At 41.6% G+C, this 23,519-nt stretch overlaps 1 protein-coding gene across 3 annotated transcripts in view; it reads left to right on the top strand.

The window, feature by feature from the left end:
• arhgap15 (Rho GTPase activating protein 15) overlaps positions 1 to 23,519 on the top strand; it is a 781,647-nt gene that overhangs the window by 71,246 nt on the left and 686,882 nt on the right. For 2 of the 3 annotated variants that reach the window (XM_041201317.1, XM_041201315.1), the window contains exon 2: positions 14,248 to 14,430. In XM_041201317.1, coding sequence (XP_041057251.1) covers positions 14,395 to 14,430 — 36 coding nt within the window. In that variant the 5' untranslated portion in view covers positions 14,248 to 14,394. Of the gene's footprint in view, positions 1 to 13,970; positions 14,033 to 14,247; positions 14,431 to 23,519 lie in introns of those variants that run through there. The other variant, XM_041201316.1, reaches the window with a different exon arrangement.

The raw sequence follows: 23,519 nt of genomic DNA, 5'->3' as shown, positions 1-23,519 counted from the left end.
GACCACACCACAAGCAGCGAATACAATATACTAAATTGAAAAAAAAGTACAAGTAAATCTGGAAGGAGTGTTTGGGCCCCTGGATTGTGGGAAAGGAAGAAGTAAAATATATTTGCATCTCCTGCACTTGAGAAGACGCTGCAGGAAGTGGAGGTGGTGCCAAGAGTGATTGAGGAGTGAGCCAGGGTGTCAAGGAGGGAATGGTTCCTTTGGATGCTGGAAAGGGGTGGGTTGGGGCGGGGGGTGGGGGGGGGGGCGTGGAAGATGTGCTTTATGGTGGCATTATGCGGAAGGAGGCGGAAATGTTGAAGGATGGTCTGTTGAACGTGGAGACTGGTGGGGTGGAAGGTGAGAACAAGGGGGGAGGCATACTATGGTTCTGGAAGATGGCAGGTGATATGTGTGAGCAGAGTGCAGGAAGTGGGATGGACACTGTCAAGAGCCTTGTCAACAATGGTGTATGAGGACCCTTGGTTGGTATACAAGGTGGTATGGACAGAGCAGGTATGATGGAGATGGAGCAACTGGGGGAATGGGGTAGAGACCTTACAGGGAGGGAAGTGGGAGCTAGTGTAGCCAGGGTAGCCGTGGTTCTCACTGGCTATTAGTCAATAGCCTATCCCCAGAAACCTATCCACAGAGAAGTCAAGGAAAGGAAGGAAAGAGTCAGAGATGGGCCATATGAAGTTGAAAAAAGGATGGAAATTGCAAGCAATACTCAGGAAATTTTCCACTTTGGGGTGGGAGCACCAATAAAGTCACCAATGCATCAGAGAAAACAGTGAGGAATGTTCCACATCTCATGCAAAGACAAGCATAGCTAGGACCCGTACAGGTTCCCAGAACAACACCTTTTATTTGAAGGAAGTGAGTGGTGTCATGAGAGATGTTCAATGTGAGAACAAGCTCAGCTAGGCAGCTGAGAGTCTGAGTATTTTGATTCACCATTAGCTAGTCTTCAATTTGTTTTTTTTACCTACTTGCCTAGCAGAATTTGTGTTAATTAAAGGCCACATATAACTTGTTGACTGCTTATGAATTCCTTCACCAACTGTGCAAGGTTTTTAAAAAAATACTGTCAAAAAAAGTTAGGAATTAAAGTTAGGAAAATGTGCCCTTTTTGTAGCCTACACCGCCCTCTTCTGGTTATTTAGAGTTAAGCCTTTAGTTTGCTGTTGCTGTGTTACACAGCCACCTCCTGGTGATGGTTAGCATAGCAAGATATATTGTGATAGAAATTGCCAAGAATTGAGCTGGATGCTTCAGGACACTGTCAAATTTAACAGAAGCCCCCAAGCTGTGTGGCCAATCGGACCACATTTAAAATTATTTGGCCCAGTTTTTAGGCATCTTGGGCAGCAGCCTAAAATAGGCATCAGGCTAATGAACATACTAATTAGGGGCCTAAAGCCTGTTTCAGGACCCCGCTGGCTAACTTATACCTGATGAGTAGAACAGCTGTCACTTTGGCCAACAATGAAAGGTTTTCTCTTATACATTTTTTTCAAATCTTCCTGTAGAGAGGAGCCGGAATGTTCCTCTAATTCTTCAGTCACAATGAGGTGCCCGAGGACTTACTTACTTCTAGGTCATGTGCCTCAGTATCAACTTCAGTGTGTGAGCTGCCTCTGGGGGCGCAACAAGCTTCACAAATAAACTGATTTTAGGTCCGAACCCCAAGTTTGATCAGGAAAAGGCTTCCTGCACCATGAGTCTTAAAAACACCTGGAATTTTGATGTCATGATTTTAACAGACTGGGGGCCATTCTCACAGCTGGCTACAGTAAAGAACAGGAAAAGAGCAAAGGAAAAGTTAGTGGGGCCTTTGGAGAACCATTTGTTACCTGATCCAAATTTCTTGTAGGGCCTTTACTTGAGGCAAGAACTTCCATCTAAAACAGGCAGCACAGTGGCAGCAGTGTGTACCATCTATAAGATGCGCTGCTGCAACTCACCAAGGCTCCTTCGACAGCACCTTCCAAACCCACGGCCTTTACCACCTAGAAGGGCAAAGGCAGCAGATGCATGGGAACACCATCACCTGCAAGACCCTCTCCAAGCCACACACCATCCTGACTTGGAAGTATATCGCCGTTCCTTCAGCATCACTGGGTCAAAATCCTAGAACTCATTTCCTAACAGCACTGTGGGTTATCAAGCATTACATGGGCTGCAGCAGTTCAAGGAGGTGTCTCACCACCACCTTCTCAAGGGAAATTAGGGATGGGCAATAAATGCTGGCCTAGCCAGCAATGACAAAAACCTATGAAAGAATAAATAAAAATCTCAATACTTACCCTCTTTGCTAATCTTAGTTCCCTTGCTTCTGCTGCTCCTACCTGTTCGTTGATTGTGATGTCACTCAGATGTCCCTTATTTGATATTTTTTATTGTTGCCAGAGGTTCCCACACTCTCCGTTCAGCTGCTGCTCTCTGCCCCTGCTCTTTTTCAATCCCTAGTCCCTGTGTTTCCTGCTCTTTCCAATCTTATTTGTCTTGCGCCCTTAGTAAAGTAACAGGCCAAATCTTTGGTTCTTAGGTGAGGGAGTACATGCTTGTAATATGTATCTCTGTAAATAAATGCTTATAAAAGTTGGGAGTACATGCTTGTAATATGTATCTCTGTAAATAAATGCTTATAAAAGTTGTAAAGACTGGCTCCAGTTCTATCCTCCACTAACTGGATTTCTGAAATATAACAAGGTAGCACGATGGCCATCTAAAGGTGAAGGTTGGAAACAAAGAAAAAAATCTTGGACAGAAAACTAAAATCCTAATGGGCATTGTGCAAAATGGCAGCAAGCAAGTATAAATCATTATGGTATAATTACTTTCTGATGCTCTCAGAGTTAGGAGAATATGACCAGTGGAAGAACGAAGTGGATATGTGGGTTCGGGTCAGATCCCTAACAAAAAGGAGACAATGAATGGCTTGCAATTGGTGCTTCTTACAACAATTAAAACCAAGAAGTATTTTGTGATATAAATGCCCGTCAGTTGGATAATGATGAATATTTTGTCCTTCTATTCAAGTACCTGGGTGAAGCTTACTAGAAAGACAGTCTGTTAAATGCCTATGGGCATGGTCAGAATTGGATACATTTCAGAAAACAGATTATCATTCCATGGAAGAATATATATCATGGCCTTTAATAGATTGCATAAAAGATTGATAACATTCAATTTGGGGATCCCACGACTGGTACTAATAGTTAAATTACTGGACTGTGCAAAGGTGTTTCTTGTGGACAGGCTACTTTTTCCTAACTGATGTTCGGATCCTGAATAGGGAAACACTTTTGGATTCATTGCCTGCAGCCTTAAAAAAAATCCTAAGGAAACAATGATTTTCTTCAGTCTTTATGGAATAAATGATACATTCCTCAGTGATACAAAGAATAGAGGACCCAATGATTGGCAGCTTTCAAAATAATCCAGATTCTGGGCACAGGTGTCAAAACAATAGAATGATTAAGGTCAGGTGGAATAAGGATGAATGCACCTTTAGCAGATTTGGTCAATGTAGCAGAAGACAAAATCAGAACAGTAATAATAGGTGAATGAATTGCAGGAATACTCAACAAATAGTTAATTTGTGCTTTAGGTGTGATTCGAAGTATTGTAATATGGTGAATTACCCAAAATGAAGAGTCAGGTTGCTTGAAATGAACATGAATTCTGAGGAAAAGATGGAGGTAATGATGAATTTGAGTAAATTATACTGATCATAAGGAGGTTTAGTCCTGCAATGAATGTGTTAGTCACAGGCTCCTTTAACTGTGTAGTTTGGGATGGTGCTTCTACTTCAACTGTACATTGGGCACATTGCTTTGAATGTTATCTAAATAATGAAGATTGATGTAAAGTTAAAGGACATAAAAATATTACCTGTTTTAGGTTTAGCGATGACAACAAATTGTTGCCACTAAAGAGACTTGTCATTCCATGTGAATGAGATGGAGTAATCCATTGTATAAGTACTGATGCAGTCTCCATTGAGAAGCCCATGATGTTGAGTAAACCTTGCCTGAAAAAGGCACAAATGAAACGTGACATGGAGCATGACTCTCAACTGCATTTTCCTTTGTCCCTAGGTGTTAAAAATTGGCTTCTTGCTTTCAGTAGGGATTGACCTCAGTTCCTGTCCCCATGGCAACCAGCTCACATGGCCTTATCACTGGGAAGAACCAGAAGGAAGCTACATGCCCCTCTCCATACCTCAATTTCACCTTGAATTAGAGGAGACGGTTTAAAACCTAACCATCTTATAAAACCCCACATTTGTAAACAAGATGAACATTATGACTATGAATACCGCAGCTGAAAGTCCTTTCAGTAATGGATCCTATGTAAGGAATTGTATGGTGATCAACGAAATAGTGCATAAAACGTTTGCTGATCAACATGGGTGGTTAATGGAAATAATTAACTTCAGATGGTTGGATGATATAGCCTCTGTCAATTAGTATCTGGGTGAAATCCAAATTTGCCTCATGTGCTATGTAAAAATCCTCCTGTGCTAGAAGGCACTCCAATTAGGTCCCTTTTCCCTGCACATTTGATTGTCCTATATGCAGAGAGACAGGCTTTCATCAGGGAAAAGGCCTTGAAGAAAACTCAGACAGTACTGAGGTATCGTACAAGACCATTTGAGATAGACTTCAATTCAGGAGGTTTAAAAGCCTTAAAAGAAAGGTCATAGGCAATTGAAAGGCCCTGAAAAGGTTGCGATAGTAAGACACTGCTTATGAAACATGGCAATCAAACTGCCGAGGTACATTCCTCAAGATTAATCAGAATTACGGCAAATTATCGGACACTGAGCAGCTGATAGAAATAAACAAGATACCTTGTACCTGACAAGTTCATGCATTTTGTGACAGATGCCCTGAGAATGCAATAGATCAAGAGCTGGATAATGGTAATGAGAGTGATCGTGACACACATGACAGGGCCATCACATCTACAGGACAATTGCACAGATTAGGTACTCAGAGGCATGTATTCCAGAGGGGTCTAGTTAATGGGGGAATGCTATAACTGGGATGTGCAGGAAAAGGTACTGGCAAATTTAAAACAAGTGCAGAAGGTACTGGAAATACTCAGCGGGTATGGCAGTTCTGAAGAAGTCATATTTGACTCAAAATGTTAAATCCATTTCTCTCTCCACGGATCCTGACAGACCTGCTGAGTATTTCTAACACTCCCTGTGTTTATTTCAGATTTCCAGCTTCTGCTTTATTTTGCCTTTATTCTACTGGCAAATTCGTACTGGTTGTATGTTCAGGATAATGGACAAGAAGCAAGGTCCAAGGAGAGGCAGAATGGGGTGGATGAATGGAGAGTTAGGAAGCACAGAGCAAGTACTGATAGTGGATCTGAAAGTGACTCTTGTGCCAGAAAATGACCATGGACTGGAAATCTTGCAGTAGGAGACATTGCAGACATAAAATTGGAAGTGGGCCATAGCTTGAATAGATTTGACCATGAAATGAAGGCCTCAGGGTAGTCTTGTAGGAGAACTAGAAACAGAAGTCCATATGATCATGAAGTTTTGGTGGTTGCCAATAAACTTAAGAATAAACTAATAAGAGAAACAAAACAGGGAGTTAGATAGGTGGAGAATTTTTGGAGTTTATTCTGAGGTACCAGAAAAGGGTCAACCCTGTTTGTCACAGGTGAATTTGTACTGAATAAGCCCTTGCAGATGGGATTTACAAGGCTAAAGTGAGGTCAGTTGCTCGGGTTTTGAAGAGTGACTGGATGATACAGATGTTAAAATGGATTCTCCCACAGCTGGAAAGGTAGTCTTAAAAAAACTTTGTAGTGCTTTTGTCCACATATTCATGGGAGTGTAGGTCAATCAACATAAAAGCTACATTTCTGCAAGTTGATACTTTTCACAGAGAAATGTTGCTGAAATTGTCCAAAGAGGCAGCAGATGCAGAAGGAAAACTATGGAGAGGAAACAAATGCATCCACGAATGGTGCTTTCAAGGTATAATTTTTTTTTTGGTGAAATCAGTTTTGCTAAAAATAGGTTATGTTCAGCTAAAAGCAGATCTCATGATGTTTGATTGTCATTATAAAAAGAAACTCCCAGGCATCTTCATGATGCATGTTGATGGCTTTTTATGGGGTGGTACTGAAGGGCCAGGATTCTATGGCCCCTCCTGCCTGACAGGATATTACCATCCCGCCAAACTGAATGGAAGTTTAAAAGGCTCACCGCATCCGCCGGTGGGAGACACGCCCTGGCAGGGCCATAGAATACTGGCCCAGAAGTTGGGAAACACACTATTAATAGGATTAGAGTTTAAAATTGTACATGATGCTTGTGAGGCTTTTAACTATGTTGGTTTAGATAGTAAGCGAAGTAGGCCTTGAATAACTTTAAATCAATAATTCTATTTAGGGACTGTTACCCCCCCCCACCATCCTGGTTATTCAAGCTATGGGCAGAATATTGTGCTCATTGGGTGGCTGGGCAGGTGCCTGACCTGAATGAACGTAAAATGATGCATGAAGAATGTTGGGCGATCATCCCAACGTCATCGCGCACTTGCGCGATATTTCGGTCGGTGGGCACAAGCGGGAATGGGCCACAATAAACAGGCCCATTAAGGCCATTACAATTCTAATTAAATGAAATTTCTCACTGCCCCTCAAACCTTACGGTTGGCGGGCAGGCGAAAAGGGCCGGGTAGCCTTTGGATTTTTTGTGAAACCTCATCCACCGGCGGGATGAGGTTTCGATCAGTGAAAAAAAATATATTTTCAAATTAATTTCTAACATGTCCCTGCTCATGTGACTCTGTCACATGAGGAGATGTGTTATTCACATTTTTAAATGCTTTTTTTGGTTATTTTCAAAACTCTTCAGCTCCTTGAGGTAGCTCTGTGCCTCAGGGAGTTTTTACTGTGCGCACCCCCACGCATGCGCACGCTTCTGTGCTCGTGCTCCTCCCGCCCTGCCCCAGCAGCGCTGAGTGCTGCAGCACGAGTTTCACGCCATTAGTTGGCCAGTCAGCGTGAAATCCATGCTGGGGCCCGATTGCGGGCAGCGGTTGGCTTTGTGACTGCTCTCGGGCCGGCCCGACGTAGGGCAAAGTTCTGTCCCATGTCATCACAGGAATGTAGGGCAGAATTTTGCCATTGGTGAGCAGGGGGCAGGGCTCGCTCGCCGACGTGTGAAATGACGCGGGATGGTGTCGGGCGGAACCCCCGACGTCACCCCGCCCCATTTAAATCTTCAGGAAGGCGGGGGCGCAGCAAAATCAGCTGTGCACCCACCGGCCTGTCGATGGCCAATTGAAGCCATTGACAGGATCGTTGAAACAATTAAAGGACCCGCCCGTCCAACTTTAAGGTTGGCGGGCAGGCCAGGAGACCCGGTGGCAATTAGAAAAAACATGAAACCTCATCCACCAGCGGGATGAGGTTTCATGCAGGGTTTTAAAAAGTTTAATAAACTTATAGTGTAAATTATGAACATGTCCCATTTTATGTGAAATTGTCAACATGAGGGGGGAAATGTTAGGGAATTATTTTTTTCTATTTTTAATCTTTTTCAAAGTGTAAGCGATCTCACTGAGGCAGCACTTTGCCTCAGGGAGATGTGGGCTCTTTTCTGCACATGCACGAAAGAGTGCACACTCGCTTTGGGGGATTTCCCCCACTCGCACAGGAAGTGCATAGCGCTTCCCACCAGACATCACGCTGGGCGGGCCTTAATTGGCCCGCCCATGTAAAATGGCAGCGGGGCCTGCTTCTCCAGCGGGGATCGGCTCCCCGCCCACCAGAGATTGGGTCAGGCCCGCCCACCGGACAGGCAGAAAATTCTGCCCATAATGCTATATCTAGAGAAGAGACAATCAATTGTAAAACTTGATTGGTCAGGTTGTGCACTCAGACTAGGCAAGGTGCTAATTGGAGTTAAGTACTACGATGAAATACCCAAAAGTCGAGAATGTTTTATCGATAAATGAAGCATTAACTACCAAGTCGTAGGGCAGGATTTTCCCCCCCGTCGGGGGCAAAGTTGAATGGCGGGCGCACACAGGCACGCTTCCGATCGGCAACCACAATCAGGGGCACGGCGCCATTTTACATGGGTGGGCCAGTTAAGGTCCGCCTAGCGTGCCATCCGCACAGAAGCGTTGTGTGCTCTCTGTGCGGGCAGGGGGTGGGAATCACAAAATCGAGAGTGCGCTCTTTTGCACATGCGCACGAAAGAGCGCACTCGTCTCCCTGAGGCTAAGTGCTGCCTCAGGGAGATCAGCTCTAAATGTAAAAAAGCTCAAAATAGAAAAATAAAATTTCCCTGACATGTTTCCTCATGTGACACTGTCACATGAGTTGGGACATATCCATTATTTTTACAAAAACTTTATTAAAATTTTTTGAAACCTACATGGAACCTCATCTCGCCCGTGGATGAGGTTTCAAGCTTTTTCTAATTCCTGCCAAGGCTCCTGGCCCACCCACCAACCTTAAGGTTGGACGGGCAGGTTCGTTAATTAGTTCAATGACTCTGTCAATGGCCTCAATTGGCCAGTGACAGGTTGGTGGGCCCACAGCTGATTTTGCTGAGCCCCCGCCTACCTGAAAATTTAAATGGAGCGCGTGATGCTAGGAGTTCCGCCCGATGGCGCCATGCGTCATTTTATGCGTCAGTGAGTGGGCCCCGCCCCCCGCTCGCCAACTGGAATCTCTTGCCCATAGGGTCTTGTGAGGACAGTGAATCTATTTGTGAAATATTTTAAATGAGATTCTGTACAATGGGCATACTGAAGATAGTAAACCCACTTAATGTTATACAGGTAATGCTTCCTTGTGGACTGATGTACACTATGAAAAATGTGAGTGAATAAAGTCTATGGATTGATCTTGCTGGTTTGAAACAAATAATGGAGAGAAAGGAATTCACTAAAATTAAATGGCATCACATCAGCAATTGTGTATTTTTTTTTACAAAAATAAATGTATATATGAAGAAATTGTTAGGGGTTCTTAATGGAGAGCTCATCTTGTGACATAATGCTTTGGAGAGAATGTGGAGGCCTTTGACTTAATTGCTTTTGAAATTGTGGTTGTACATGTAAACTTTTATTTAAAGGGAGAGAAGGGAATCTGTTATTGTATATTAATTGTATTTAATTGGATGTAAGCTGTGTGCTCCTATAAAAAGAAAGGGACTGAAACTATGGTTGATGGATGAGGAGGTGCATGTTTGTAGTGTGTATCTCTATAAATAAATGCTTATAAAAGTTGTGAAGACAGGATCTAGTTCTATCCTTCACCACCTGCCTTCCTGGAATATAAAATGACTCACTGTGAAATTGTACTTCTTGCAGTTTTGTCAAGGCTAACAGCAGAGAGATGCTAATCATCTAACAATTTGCAGACAATCAAACTCATGGAATACCTCTTTACCACAAATTGCTGTATGTTTTTGGAAATAATAATGGTGGATGTCATTAATTTGCCATTTTTTGTGTGTATGTGCAAGGGCACGCACATTTTTCAAGGATAATGGGGTAAGCAATATGATCAATGGAGATGCATAATTAGATTTAATTGTGACTATTTTCTTTTTTGCTACCTTAACTTCAGTCACAATGAAGGAGAAATGTTTCTCGCCTGTATGTCTTCACAACCGATAGAACTTTATTTGAGAAAATAAATATTTTTCAATTAATATGCATAGATTCCTCTATGCCTCTAAAATAGATTCCCAGGAAGCCTATGTAGAATCATCACTGGTTGCTAGGATAACTAAACTGATTCAATGATCGCAGAGGTCAAATATAATGCTAGCAGATCAGTAAAATGCAGGTGGAATTTGCAGTTCTGCTAGTCATTAATCCAGCCACTAGTGAAATGTTTCAAGCCAAAGTCCTGTGTTTCACAATAGTCTTTATTATCACCCAGGTTGTCAGTCTCTAATTTTGATTAGTTTTGTTGGTAGAAAAAAAATAACATTTTTTTTTTAGCGACCGTTAATGCCAGTAGCAAAATGCACTGCTTCTGAAAATTATTAAATTTGAGTCCTGTCAAAATACATAGGTATATGGGATCGTTATTAGTACAAAGGTTCAACTTTTGACCTCTGATTTGAAGTAAAATATGCAGCCTGTAGTTTGAAATGTATTCATCTTATCCTTTGCTGCATTTGTCCCTAGCAAATGTTTGTGTATTATAAATTATGCTCCTCTACCATAATCGAGTTGACTCACTGCGCAGAACCGCAATATTTATTAACTAGCTGTTTGGAGCCAGGAAGAATATCTTTCACCTATTCTCTTATTAAAGAGCAACTTAAACATTCTAAAATTTATCTGTGTCTTTTGGAGAAAAATGTACAACAAGTTTTTGATACCAGCTGAATTGCAAGTTTTCGCAGCAGCAGATCTTGGAGCAGCATTAGGGAAAACTTTCTTCATGCCCTTTTCATATTTTTCTCTTAATTTAAATTAAAACTAAGATAAAAATGACAAATTTGGTGACTGGCTGAATCCTGTTGTGTACTTGAGCTGAAATGGCAAATGGCTGTGCTTTCAAGTTTGATACTGTGCTATATAAATGCAATATGATTTAATTTTAAGCATCCTTGCAAGTTATATTCACATTTTGTGCAAAAACAAAGTAGTTTTTGCTTTGCAGTGATGCAAACTCTAGTGTGAATTTCACTTGGCTGTGAAATTTCCCAAATGTAACACTATCAAATCAGCAATAGAAATGTAAGCAAAACAAGGTTTCAAATGTTAACCTTTAAACTTCATTATTAATGTCTGTTGTCAGCTATTTGTTAATATCAAAATGTAACTATCAAGTATTCCCAGACCCCTGTTTTTCTTGGCTAGAAAGTGGTGTGGAGACTCTAACATAACTTTGCTCTGCCTGCTCTGGGTCAAAATCTGGAATTTGCTGCCCCCCCCAAAAGGCTGTGGATGCTATCAACAGAAATTGTCAAGGCTGACATTGATAGATTTTTGTGACCTAATATCGAGAGTAATGGAACAGGCTGTGTAAATGAAGTTGAGATGCAAATCAACCATGAAAGAATAGAATAATGGAGCAGGATCAAAGGGCTGAATGGCCCAGAGCAACTCCTCGCTTAATATTGTTATTGCATTCCTGAAAAGTGCAACTTTAAATGAAACAACATTTGGCAAATTCGATATTCTCATTATAACCAATGTAAAAGCTGTAGTTAGGATGAGTAGGGCATTTCTTGTTAGGAAAAATATTACAGCATTATATCCAGTAAGTTTAAATACTGTGTATTTCTAAATTCTTATATTGGTAAATGAAATAACTTTTGAAATAAAATAAATTTTAAAATAGGAAAGAAATATGCTAAGTCTTTCTACTTACCTCCTACTCACCAACTCACCCACTCGCTGCCTCTCCTGCTTGCTGCTTCCTCTCTCCCACTGAGCCTCCCTACTCACCCTTTCCTTCCCTCTCACTTACCACTCACTAATCCCAAACCCTTGCTGTAAGCAAGGGCTCAGGAGAGAAGTGGCAAGGGGGAGGAAGCAAGCAAAGAAGTGAGAGGAGCTGCGAGTCAAAGGATCGGAGAGGAAAGCAGTGAGCAGGCAAGGCAGATATCAAGTGGGAGGGTTGGTGAGTGAAAGAAAGGTGGCGAGCGGAAGGATCGGTGAGCTGGGGAGTGCAGGACAAGGAAGCGGCGAGGGGGAGGGTGGGTGAGAGGAAGAAAGGTGGGGGGTCGGTGAGTGGGCTGTGGGAAACTCAGGTGCAAGTCAGATAGGGAATATTGGTGTAGAGATAGTCTTCACACAAAAGTGTAATGCAGAATTTTAAGAAAAAGTTGTTGTTGCTTCGAGTGAAAACAAATGCCTCTCCTCACACATGCTCCAAAATCATGCTTATCGGGTGACATGACGTTACCTAGGCCATGGCATGAAACAGAAGTGGAACTCCTTCTTGCTAATTGCACATATTGGCCACATTATATCTGCTTTGAGAAAGTGGAATGATGCTGAGTGAGGCAGCTTAAAATGGGGACTTACCGTACTGCCATTGTTTTGTTTCATTAGGCAGCATATACAAGCCAATATCTGCAGTGCAATGGCACATAACTTTAAGTGACTCTCATAATGCTTGCCATGGCCAATCTGCTTCTTTGGATACCATTTATTATGAATTAATATAATCTTTAACTTGCCACCAGTATTTTCACAATGGGCATGTATTTGAGGGTACGAATAATCTATTGCCTCTTTCTGAAAATCCATTAATTTGCTAATTATTGTTAAGTAATCTTTCATTGGCTAAATGAAATAATTTTTAGTAAACTTTTGACACAGAAGAAAATAACACTCAATGGAGTGTCACATGTCCCCAGTCTCAGAAAAGCATCATGAAAATCATTAGTGCCATCGCTCTCCTTCTGACTTATTTGAGGAAAATTTTTAATTTGTGACGCATTAAACTCAATCTGATTCTGTCTTAAGTAACTTTAATTTTGGACATTAAAACCATCAGAGGGAAATTAAACTAGATAGAATTTGATCCCAATTCTCAAGGTCAAAGTGCAATGTCCATATTCAGTGCTGCCCACTTCTATCAGTTAATTATTGAGAAAACACAACTGCAGAACCAATCCACACTAGATTTATTATCTAATTATATTCCATTTCAAATAAACCAAGAATTGTTAACTTCATTCTGATTTTCATGTAAAATGGCTTTCAGTCCTCACCATGTTAAACATATGCAGATATTTATTATCTGTTTCTATCATACACCCTCTTTAAAATTTCTCTAAGTGCTTTGGTTTGCAATTGGACAAACTGTATGCAATATGCAATTCAGAATATCTCTTAACTGTTAGTAACTCCTAAACAACTGAAGCTTTTCATATTATTATGTTACAGTATTCCAGCATAGGGCTTAAGCATCATTATCCCATTTAAAAGCCAACAATTCCTTTTAATTCACTTCTGTCTTAAGCACAATCTCAGGTCACAAAATGTTGGACTGTCAATGAACTTTGAAGTGTAGCTGATGTTTTAATATAGGGAAGCTCAGCAGCCAATCTGCCCCTATTAATTCCCACAAACTGCAGAGTTAAATGGTCAGATCATTTTGTAGCGATGGTGATCGAGGAATAAATATTAACTGAGACAGGTGGTGAGTTCCCATTTTCTTCTTTAAATAGTGCCACAGGATCTTTTACATCCATCTTAGGGGACAGATTTAATCCTGCTTTAATGTTTCATCAGAAAAATGGCATTTCTGACAGTGCAGATTCCCTTAGTGCTAGAGTGTCAGCCTAGATTATGCATTCAAGTCTCTGGAGTAGGGTTTGAACCCATGATCTTCTGATTTAGGGGTGAGTATGCTTCAACTGAACTGAAGACCTAACATATAAAAGCTTGACAGGTTTGTGGCTGTGCCTAATTTTTTCACCCCTTCTGCAAACACCAAGCCCTGTCAAGGGATGAGCTTGCACTTGGGGTGCGGCTGGCTATATGAATTGCCCATAACAGGAAATCCCTGTCACATTGGGGTTGTGCAAGAGGAGAGTACTTAGGACTCAGGCAGGAAAATTTGCATTGTATAGTAATTGCACATATTATCGAAGCATTGGTAATGACTAATGCCAATTTTCTGTATATTTTGGCACCAGGTTCTAGTCTAAAATATATTGCATCAGATTTTCCTGTTACTGCATCTGAGATTATTGGATTGCTTGAGCATAATGAAGGAGAAGGAAATTGGAAGGGGGGGAGTGGGCAGAACAAATCTGTAAAGTAGCCTATCTGATTTTCCAACCTTTTGTTTTCCAACTAATGGACAAAAAGTAAATGAAGTACCAAGTAATGGTTAGAGGTTTGTGCTCTTCCCTGCCTGAATATCCTGCATCTGCCATATTCAGCAATCCAATAGTTCCAGGTGCAGGAAGAGGAAATTCTGGCCTGATTATCATTTGACCTGAAGCAAAATTTGAACTGGAATTCAGAAACAAATGAAGATTTTCACCCCACTAATGTTCAGTGAGGTAGTTAACAAACTCACTATGATATTTAAATTCTGTCATATTGATCAAACTGAATGGAGTTACGTAATTTTCATATTATTACCAGCCAGCAAATAACGCTTCAAAGTATGAATTGGTATTAAGCGCAGTGATACATAGTGGATATTTAGATAATTTAATGTTTATGGTGAATTAGTTGCAGCTTCTAAACATGAGTTCCTTGTTTCTTTCCAAAGGATGGACCTACAACTCAACCAAAAGCAAATGTCCAGCCAGCATCCACCACTGAATCTCTTCCCTCTTCCCAGTTCGGTCCTGCTGTAGTGCAGCGGAGATTGAAGAGTGGGGCTGCTAACTGTGACCGTCTCAGCCAAACAAAGTCAATGGTTCTCACTGATTCCAGCCCACTCAAGTTGCCGGTGAGTAGACAATGCCATATTTTGATCCACCATGAAGATGTGAGCAAATAATGCTGGAAAATTACTTTGGATGTTAGTTTTGTTAAAGGTCAGGTGAAATATATTTTCGAAAAAGTCTCTGAATTCTATCCAAATAAATGGGCAGTAATAAAATTAAAGGTAAAATCAATGGCAGCACCCTTGAAATCCGTTTGTCAACACCAAGCACTTTATTTATTGAATGAAGGTAGGGAACATCACTCGGAACTTTGAGCAATGAGCCACTTTATTACACATTCTTAATGAAACTGGGAATTTCCATATTTATGAAGAATACTGGAGAAAGCATTCAATACAAAATGAATAGTGGGGATTTCTTCTGAAATCCCATTACCTGTTAACCGCCAAGTTGGATACAAGTGTTGTTGGAGCCAGAACTGTGATGTTGTCTGGCAACACTCAATAACCCACAGATTTGGGCAGCAGAAGGTAATGCTATCCATGTTTTTTTTTTCCATATTCTTACTGAAATTTGGAATTATCAAGAAAGTTGCATTTTTTTTTTGCAAACTTATGCACTAATGCTTTTTTTCCAGAATACCTGCTGCATACATTATCGAATGTTATATATTGATTATTTTCAGAGATGCACAGCCCCACAGAGTTAAATCTATTTTACTACATTCTGGTTACACAGATTCTATTCACCCAGGAGTTGTTGCTCATAAATGGTTCCTGCACTTCACACTTTCATACCAGTCAAAAAGAAAACCAACAAAATAGAACATAAGGTTTCAAAAAAGCTGAGATGGCTTATAACTTGTCCTGAATAGATATCTTAGGACATTTGAAGGGGAGGTTTAACCACAGAAAATGTGTGGGTTTGGTTCAGGTGCATGTGTGTGTGCTAAAGTTTTAAAAATCAGAATCCTGACCCAAACCCGCTTCCCACCCACCCACTTACAGTTATAAGTGAGAGTGTGGGTGGAGGGGGCAGGTGGGTGAACATGCCTCTCCAAGGTGGCACCTTAACAATGGTAATAAGTCTGTGAACCTCATGGCTATACAGCATTTTGAATTAACATATGGATGGTTAAAATTCCATTTCATGCGAGGCAGTTCACGATTTTCAGGTACCCTGCACATTATCAACCCTTCTCCTTGTGGGTTAGTTGAGTGACAATCCAGGTCATACTGAAAGTGTTGTGGGAACAAGGTTGCCATAACTAAAGTGTGGATATAGCTTACATTCAATCACATTTATTGCAGAGGAATTTTTTTCAAGTAGACAAAAGCTCAGCTTGTAGCAGTGGTGAATTTAGGAATTACTGAAGAAGGATGTAATTTTTAAAAATTCTTTCATGGGATGTGGGCATCGCTAGCTCAGCCAGCATTTATTGCCCAACCCTAGTTGCCCTTGAGAAGGTGGTGGTGAGCTGCCTTCTTGAACTGCTGCAGTCCATTTGGTGTAGGTACACCCACAGTGCTATTAGGGAGGGAGTTCCAGGATTTTGACCTGGCAAAGATTTATTTTCTAAGGCGGCCTGGGACTTGTTCCACAAGAAGGTTTACATCTGAAACACTATCTTGTGTACTTTCCAGAATCTTGGAACTTAGCGTAACTGCACCTTTTAAGTAAAAAATGCTCTTCAATGGGCCAGGTTTTGTGTCAGCCATTCAATAGACTTACACTTAGAGTTCTAAGGGCATATGCCTCAAAGTTCCTATTAGACAACTACCGGAAAAGCCCAGTGCCCTCCCCAGGGGACATGTTACCTTTTGGAACAGGGCCGAAGGTAGTGTACTTCCTTAACCAATGAGATCGAAAAAATGTTAATGAACATCACTGAGTCTGAACAAGAAGTATTCAATTGATTATGAAAGTCGATGTCAAATCAATTGCAGGAAACAAAATAAAAGGCTGGATTTTCATCCTTGAGGTGGGTAGTGGGAGTTAGAAATATAAACGGCTCAGCCCACCCACCTCAGCAGAAAGTGCCAGGAAGGATAGGATTTCCATTCCGTGGGGGCAAAGCTGCAGTCATGCCAACCGACCTGGGGAAATGTTTGGAGGCAACCATGGGGGCTGCCTTGGTGCTGTATGACTTTGTCCCAATTAAAGTAAAAACAGAAAGGCTCTCCAGCCCTCACCCCTTACACCCCTTCACCCTTCATACACTCCCCATGACCCCTATGCACCCCTTATTGTCCCTTATACCTCCATGCCAAGGTATGCCCCCAAGTAATCCCTAAGGCCCCTCATGTGCCCCATGCCAAGCAGTTCCATGTCCACTATGCATTGCATAGAACCAATTGGCCCTATATGACAACAGGATGTGAAAAAAAAGCTTTTTAAAAAGTCATTCATTGGTAACTTTCCACTTTCTTAAAAAAAACTTCTTTTTACTACAACTCAAGAGAAGTGCCAATCACCAGACCCTTTAAAGTATCAATAGCTGTAAGCACTTGAAACCTCCTTATCTTGTATAACTAAACATTGTGCAATTTGACAGCATCAATCAGACAGCCAGAGCTGTCAATCAATCAATGTTTTCCCTCAGGCTCAGTTGTTTCATTATACATTCTTGGCTGAGACCCAAGACATCCATTAGAATACTGAAATGATTTTTTTTAAGTTTTCTTTTACACATTCTGTTGTTACTAGAAAGTTCATTGATTCTAAACATTGTATAGTCAATGAAGGGGATGGAAGTGTCATAGATAGATAGGGGGGCATGAGGAGGACCTTTTGAACTTACCTTTCAAAAGGTTCCTTCATGCAGACATTTTTTTCCCCTCAGAAGGTCTTGAGTCTTTGAAACTCTCTTCCTCAAAAGATGGTAGAAGCAGAGTCTTTGAATATTTTAAGGCAGAGCTAGATAGATCCTTGATAAGCAAGAGGGTTAAAGGTTATTGGGGGTGAGTGGGAATGTGTATTTGAGATTGCAATCAGATCAGCCTTGATCTTATTGAGTGGCGGAACAGGCTTGAGGGGCTGAGTGGCCTACTCCTGTTCTTAATTCCTATGTTTGTAAGTTTGGCAAATTCATACCTTTCCATGTATTTCAGTTGTGAGTCTGTTAACAAGATGCCATTATAGCTCTGTTTCTGGGTGAATAGGGCACCTTGGACAATGACTTCCTGATTAATGCATTTAACTGTCCATGTGTTCTCATTGTCCTAGAGCCATAGAGCTGGATTTTATGGCCCGCCACCGGCATATTTGAAGCTGGGTGGTGGGGCTCATAACATACAGCTCGTGGCCTTCCCTTCACCTTCCTGCCCATCCCTGACCTGTCTCCCATATCAGGATGGGAGGGGGAAGCATCGGGCAATTAATGGCCACGTAAGTGCCTCACTCCATGTCTGCTGCTACTTTACCCTTGGCAGTGAAAGGCCTAGACTAACAGGTAGCCCAGCAGCTTTCATTGCGCAGTTGTTGTCAGTTAAGAAGGACGGACCTTTATTGAGGATATCAATTGTACCCATTGGAGGTACCCCAGCCAAGGCCTTACCCACTTTTAATTCTCCCCCCAGCCTCTGAAACCTAGACCTCCACCTTCCTCACTTTCTAAATTGGACTTCCTCACCAGAAGGGGGCGCAGAAGCCTGGACCTTAAACAATTAATGCTGCTTCCAGAGTGAAATGGCTGTGGGGCAGACTGCTTTTGGATGGGGGTGGGGGGGGCGCTCACGACTGACTTTTCAGCCGGCGGCCAGGGAATTCTGTATCTCATAAAATCCAGACCATAGACTCATTATAGCACAGAAGGAAGCAATTTGGCCCATCGTGCCCATGTCAGATCTATGTTCCACAATCCAACAGTCCCATTCTCCTGATCTATCTCCATAGTCCTATAAGTATATTTTCTACAAGTGCCCATCCAATTTCATTTTGAAATCATTCATCATCTTCACTCCCAAGACCCTCAGAGGCAGCGAGTTCCAAGTCATTACCACTCACTATGTATAAGTTCTCTCTCACATCCCCACATCTCTTACCCAAAGCCTTAAATTTGTCTCCCCTGGATCTTGTACCATCAGCTAATGGAACAGCTATTCTTTGTCTAATTTACCTAAATTTGTTATAATCTGATATACCTCTATCAAATCTCAATCTCCGTAACTCCAAGGAGTTAACCCTCGCTGCTCCAATGCATCCTTATAACTAAAATACTTCATCCCCAGAACCTTCCTGATAAATCTCTTCTGCACCTTCTCAAGAACCCCTCACATCCTTCCTGAAGAACTGGATGCAATACTCTATTTGTGGCCTAACTACTGCTTTATTGGATGTTGTTGGACGATGCTGTTTGATTTGGACTTTGATAACAGTGAGTGCCATTGTCCTCACTGTTATTTTGACTGTATTATCTGGCCCCATGATAAAGGGCTGCCACCACTTTTGTATAAAAAATAAAAGTAGTTGCAGGGAATCAATACAATTTTATAAGGTCCAGTTCCTTTCATCAGAATCTACCCCTAGATCTGTCATGTTAATTTCTGAAGGAATCCATTTGCAATATGTGGCGACAATAATCCCAACCAGCCATGCATTTTACATTTGCAAGACAAACTTGCTCAGAGTCACATCTGACATGGGCCCAGGACAGGCAAAGCATGAGTCTGTTACCTCCAGAGAGCATGCTGATTAAACTATTTTCAATTGATTTTTTAAAAAATTTAGCTTGCTTCATGAGCAAGAACCCTATCAAAACAAAACCTTAGAACTGAGTTCTGATAACTGGTCACACCAAAACTTCACCTGTCTTTCTATTTTTGGATTCCAAACTTTTTCTGTTTCAAAAGCTTAAAATATCGAAGGTTGTGCTTTGTGCTTTTAGATAGCCCTGGCTGACTGCCTGTAGATTAGGATTTATAAATTATTACATTCTTGTCAGTAATATCACTTATATTTCCCTGTTGCATATTTCTTTCCCAGTTAATGAATGGTTATAAAGGGATTCCACACTGAACACATAACCAAATTGAAAAATCACTTTTAAAGCTATGAAACACACAGAAACAGACTAACTGTCTGCATCACATATCAAAGATGTATGCGATAAGTTTCTAAAATATGATAAATTGTAGGTAAAACTTATTATTCCTCATCTATCAGCTATTTTCTATCAGCTGTATAAATTAGTTGTTAATGTAAGCATTATAATATAATCCCAAAGGCAAACCCAGACTATGCTTGCAACAAACAGAATTGAAAACTTGCAGCAGAGTATGCTGAGTTAACTGTCCTGGGCGGAAAAACATAGATCAATTTATTGTCTGTGGATTTATCCCTAGGAACATAAGAACAGGAATAGCCCATTCAGCCACTCAAACCTGTTCCCCAATTCAATTGCATTGTGGCTGATCTGTAACTGAACTCTATTTACCCATCTTGGCATATAATTTCAAAACAGGGTTGGTAGCAATTATGCATGAAACCTTCATCACTGACTAACTTGCCAAGCTAATACATTCACATAATAATTTACATAAGACATCAATAACAATAAATTGTTTAAATCTGTCTGTGTAGTTATTGAGTCATTTAGTCATGAATCACAATGCAAAGTCTTAAGGAAATGTGCATTCTTTGTTCCAACACATCTCAAAATTCTTCTAGATTTTAGAGGCAGAAGTCTTGAAGCAAAGCCAACTGCCTAGGAATTGTGTCCAGCATAAATAAGAGGCAATGCATATACCCATTCTCCATCATTAAATCCTAAGTGACACAAAGGAATATCAAAAGACGCCTTTCATAATAAACCACTTGGAAATCTAGAATTCCAAGACATAAATTACCAGATAAGCAAAGCAACTTTGATACAAAGAATGCTTAGCTTTCCTCTGGTGAATGACCAGTATTGTTAATAATAGACTGTAAAATCATCAGATGTTACTCATTTCTCTTGGAATGAGTAACATCTTTGCCCATGTGCAGCAAAACCTGGATACCATCTACAAGATGCACTGCTGCAATTCACCATGGCACCTTCCAAACCCATGGCTCCTATCACTGAGAAGGACAAGGGCAGCAGATGCAGGGAACACCATCACCTGCAAGTTCTTATCCTAGCCACACATCATCCTGACTTGGAACTATATCGCGGTTCCTTCACTAACACTAGGTCAAAATCCTAGAACTCCCTTCCTAATAGCATTGTAGGTGTTCATGCACCACATGAACTGCTGTGGTTCAAGAAGGTGGCTCACCATCACCTTCTCAAGGAAAATTAGGGATGGGCAATAAATGCTGGCTTTGCCAGTGATGCTCACATCTTGTGAAAGAATTAAAAAAAGTATGGCTGCAATTGAGGTAGCATATGCCAATTTCCAACTACTGACAGACATACCAGAATGTAAAGTATATGTTTAAACATGTCATAACCCTGCCAAACTGTGAAATATTAAAAACAGACATTTGGTAGTTCAGAACTTGAGTTTTACTGAAAAGAGAGGCATGTCAAAGCTTTTCATCTTACATTCATCAGGACAATTTGCAAGTGACCAATACAAGAAAAACATCAATTTATACTGTATGAGAGAAATTGGTTGGCTAGTGGACTCTGATTGATAGAGGTGTTGCCATGGAGAATGCACCAATTGATGGTGACTGACAGTTAACGGCAAAGAATTGTTTGAAATTTAAACCAGGCAGCTTGACTCTGATTGGTCAAAGGCATTGCCCTGAGGAATGAGTCAGTGAATGGATGTCACTTATTTTGTTCAGCTGAAACAGACACAATGTGTATACGTGTTATTTTTGTCTGCAAAGAACAGGACCTTGTGCATTTATATATATGGCTTCCAGACAGTATAAATTGTTGTTTTCCCTTGAATTGGTATTCTTCTGAAGTGTCCTGATGAGTGCAAGATGAAAAGCTTTGGCATGTCTCTTTTTTCAGCAATACTCAAATATTAAAACTATAAAGGCACATTTTCCTGTTATCATGTTTGCATATATTGGATCACCTGCGTAAACAGCCAATGAAAAGGAAATTTTTTAATTCCGTGTTAGCAAACCAGCTGAACAAGTGGGAGTGCCCATGAGTGGCAATAAGAGGCTGAGCAATTTTAACAGCTGGACCTCTTTTACATCCTGCCAGTTAAATGTCTGCCTAAAATAGGCACTCTGGGCCGGATTTTCATGGAGGGGAGAATCAAGAAATGGGACTAATCCAGCCGTAGTAATCCCACCTCCATCTCGAGGCTGTCAGCAGGCTGGATCTCCCATGGGTCCATGCCCAAAGTGGCCAAGAGATGGACCTGCTGTTGGGAGGCTGGCCGGGACCAAAGTGGGAAGGTTAAAAGGCCCACATCCTTTCCCAAAAAACCTCGGCCAGGTGCTTCCCATGCAATCAGTGGCTCATCCACATATAGTTTATTCTTCTGATTATTTTAAACAACCCCTCATACTACCCCCTCCCCTCATCCCTTCACCCTATACTCTCACCCCTTCCCTTTACCCCCTCAGCCCTCTTACCCTTTGACCCTCACCCCCTGATTCCCCTCACCCCTCATCCAATTTATGAATGGAGCTCACACGCCCTATTATAACTGCTGACAGTCATTGAACAGCCCATAAAACTCCCCCAAGTAAACAAACAAGGATCAAAGTCCTGGAACTTCCTCGCTAATAGCATGAAGTGTACGTACACCACACAGATATCAGATGTTCAAAAGACTGATCACCACCACCTTCTCAAGGGCAATTAGGGATGGGCAACAAATGTTGACTTAGCCAGCAATGCCCACATCCCATGAATGAAAAAAAAACACTGCGTAAACAAAGTCAAGTAGTTGTAAAACAATTAGGCAGTTGAAGTGCAGCCAAGATCCCATAAAACCCCCTGAGGAAACAAACAGACTTCAGAACTGCTAGCTCAACAGATGTTGAGGCTGAATACATAAAAACAATGGGGAAATGTTAAACATTTACTCATTGTTATCATACTAGGCTACCATCTCAGTAGTGTAAAATATCTTCAATCTCTTCTATCCATGAGCTGAACTTTTTAAACTTGTCTGAAGACTTATCCATATTTACAGTGTTGATTTTTTACTTGACAGCTTACCAGTTGACAGAAGTAACAACTTGGCAAGCGCATTTTTTTGATGATTGTTACATTTTCAAATCACAGCATTATAAGCCGAGACTTTTCGTGCCTGCTGGCGTCAGGCATGTTCAGTGATATGAACGGACAAAATGGCATGATCGGTTTCACGATGGCATAGAACCAATTTGCAATCGTCCGCTCAGTCCGCCAGTGGTGGGCCATGTTCCCCACCATCAGACTTCAGGAACCTCATTGTTTATCATTATTAGGCCAGCCCGCCGGAATCATCCCCGCACCACTGGATTGTCTGCCCACATCGGCAGGAAAACACATCGCCATCTTTCACAACAACACATAAGCAATATGCACCTGGCAGGCGGTACTTTACTCGGGACTTCAAGGTTTGTTTGCCTACCTAGTCTCAGTCAGCACTCACAGTCATCGGCACCAGGTTTTACAGACAGCACCACGTCACTTTTAATGGGGCTCATGGCAAGTCCCTTCCTAACAGGTCAGCCATATATGGGTAGCTTTTCCATGGCTGCAGGCCTAGGGCTTGCTTGGTGAAGGGGGAGAAGTGGCCTCAGGCAACAGAAGAGGCTGCAGGGCGAGGGTTGTACTGAGAAATGAGGGTACCCCAGGGTGTGTGGGGGGGCACATTTTGATCTGTGCAATTGGCCTCAAGATGGTAAGGGCTGAGGAGGCAGTCTCCAGAGGAAATGAGGCCAGATGGACATGTAAGGGTATGTGTGTGAGAAGTGAGAATCCCTTGAGCAGTGAGTGAGATGCCAGTGAATGTGTGATGGGCTTGAATGTGTTCGTTTAGAGTGATGAGATGGTTGTCTTACACTGGCTGCACAAGATCGTTCATCCCTTATCTGCATTGGATGGCCAACCTCTTTGGTGCAGCATTGGCACTGACCACCACTGCCAGCTCCCAAACTTGGTTGCTCATGCCATTGCCCATCATATGGCCAGAGCAGAGGTAGAGGACACTGTGGCAGGTTTCCACGGCATCCAAAAGGCGTCCCAGTGATGCATTGCTAAAAC

The sequence above is a fragment of the Carcharodon carcharias genome, chromosome 12 (genome assembly GCF_017639515.1).
Source record: "Carcharodon carcharias isolate sCarCar2 chromosome 12, sCarCar2.pri, whole genome shotgun sequence".
Lineage (NCBI taxonomy): Eukaryota > Metazoa > Chordata > Chondrichthyes > Lamniformes > Lamnidae > Carcharodon > Carcharodon carcharias.
This window is presented reverse-complemented; position numbering and strand designations above follow the sequence as displayed.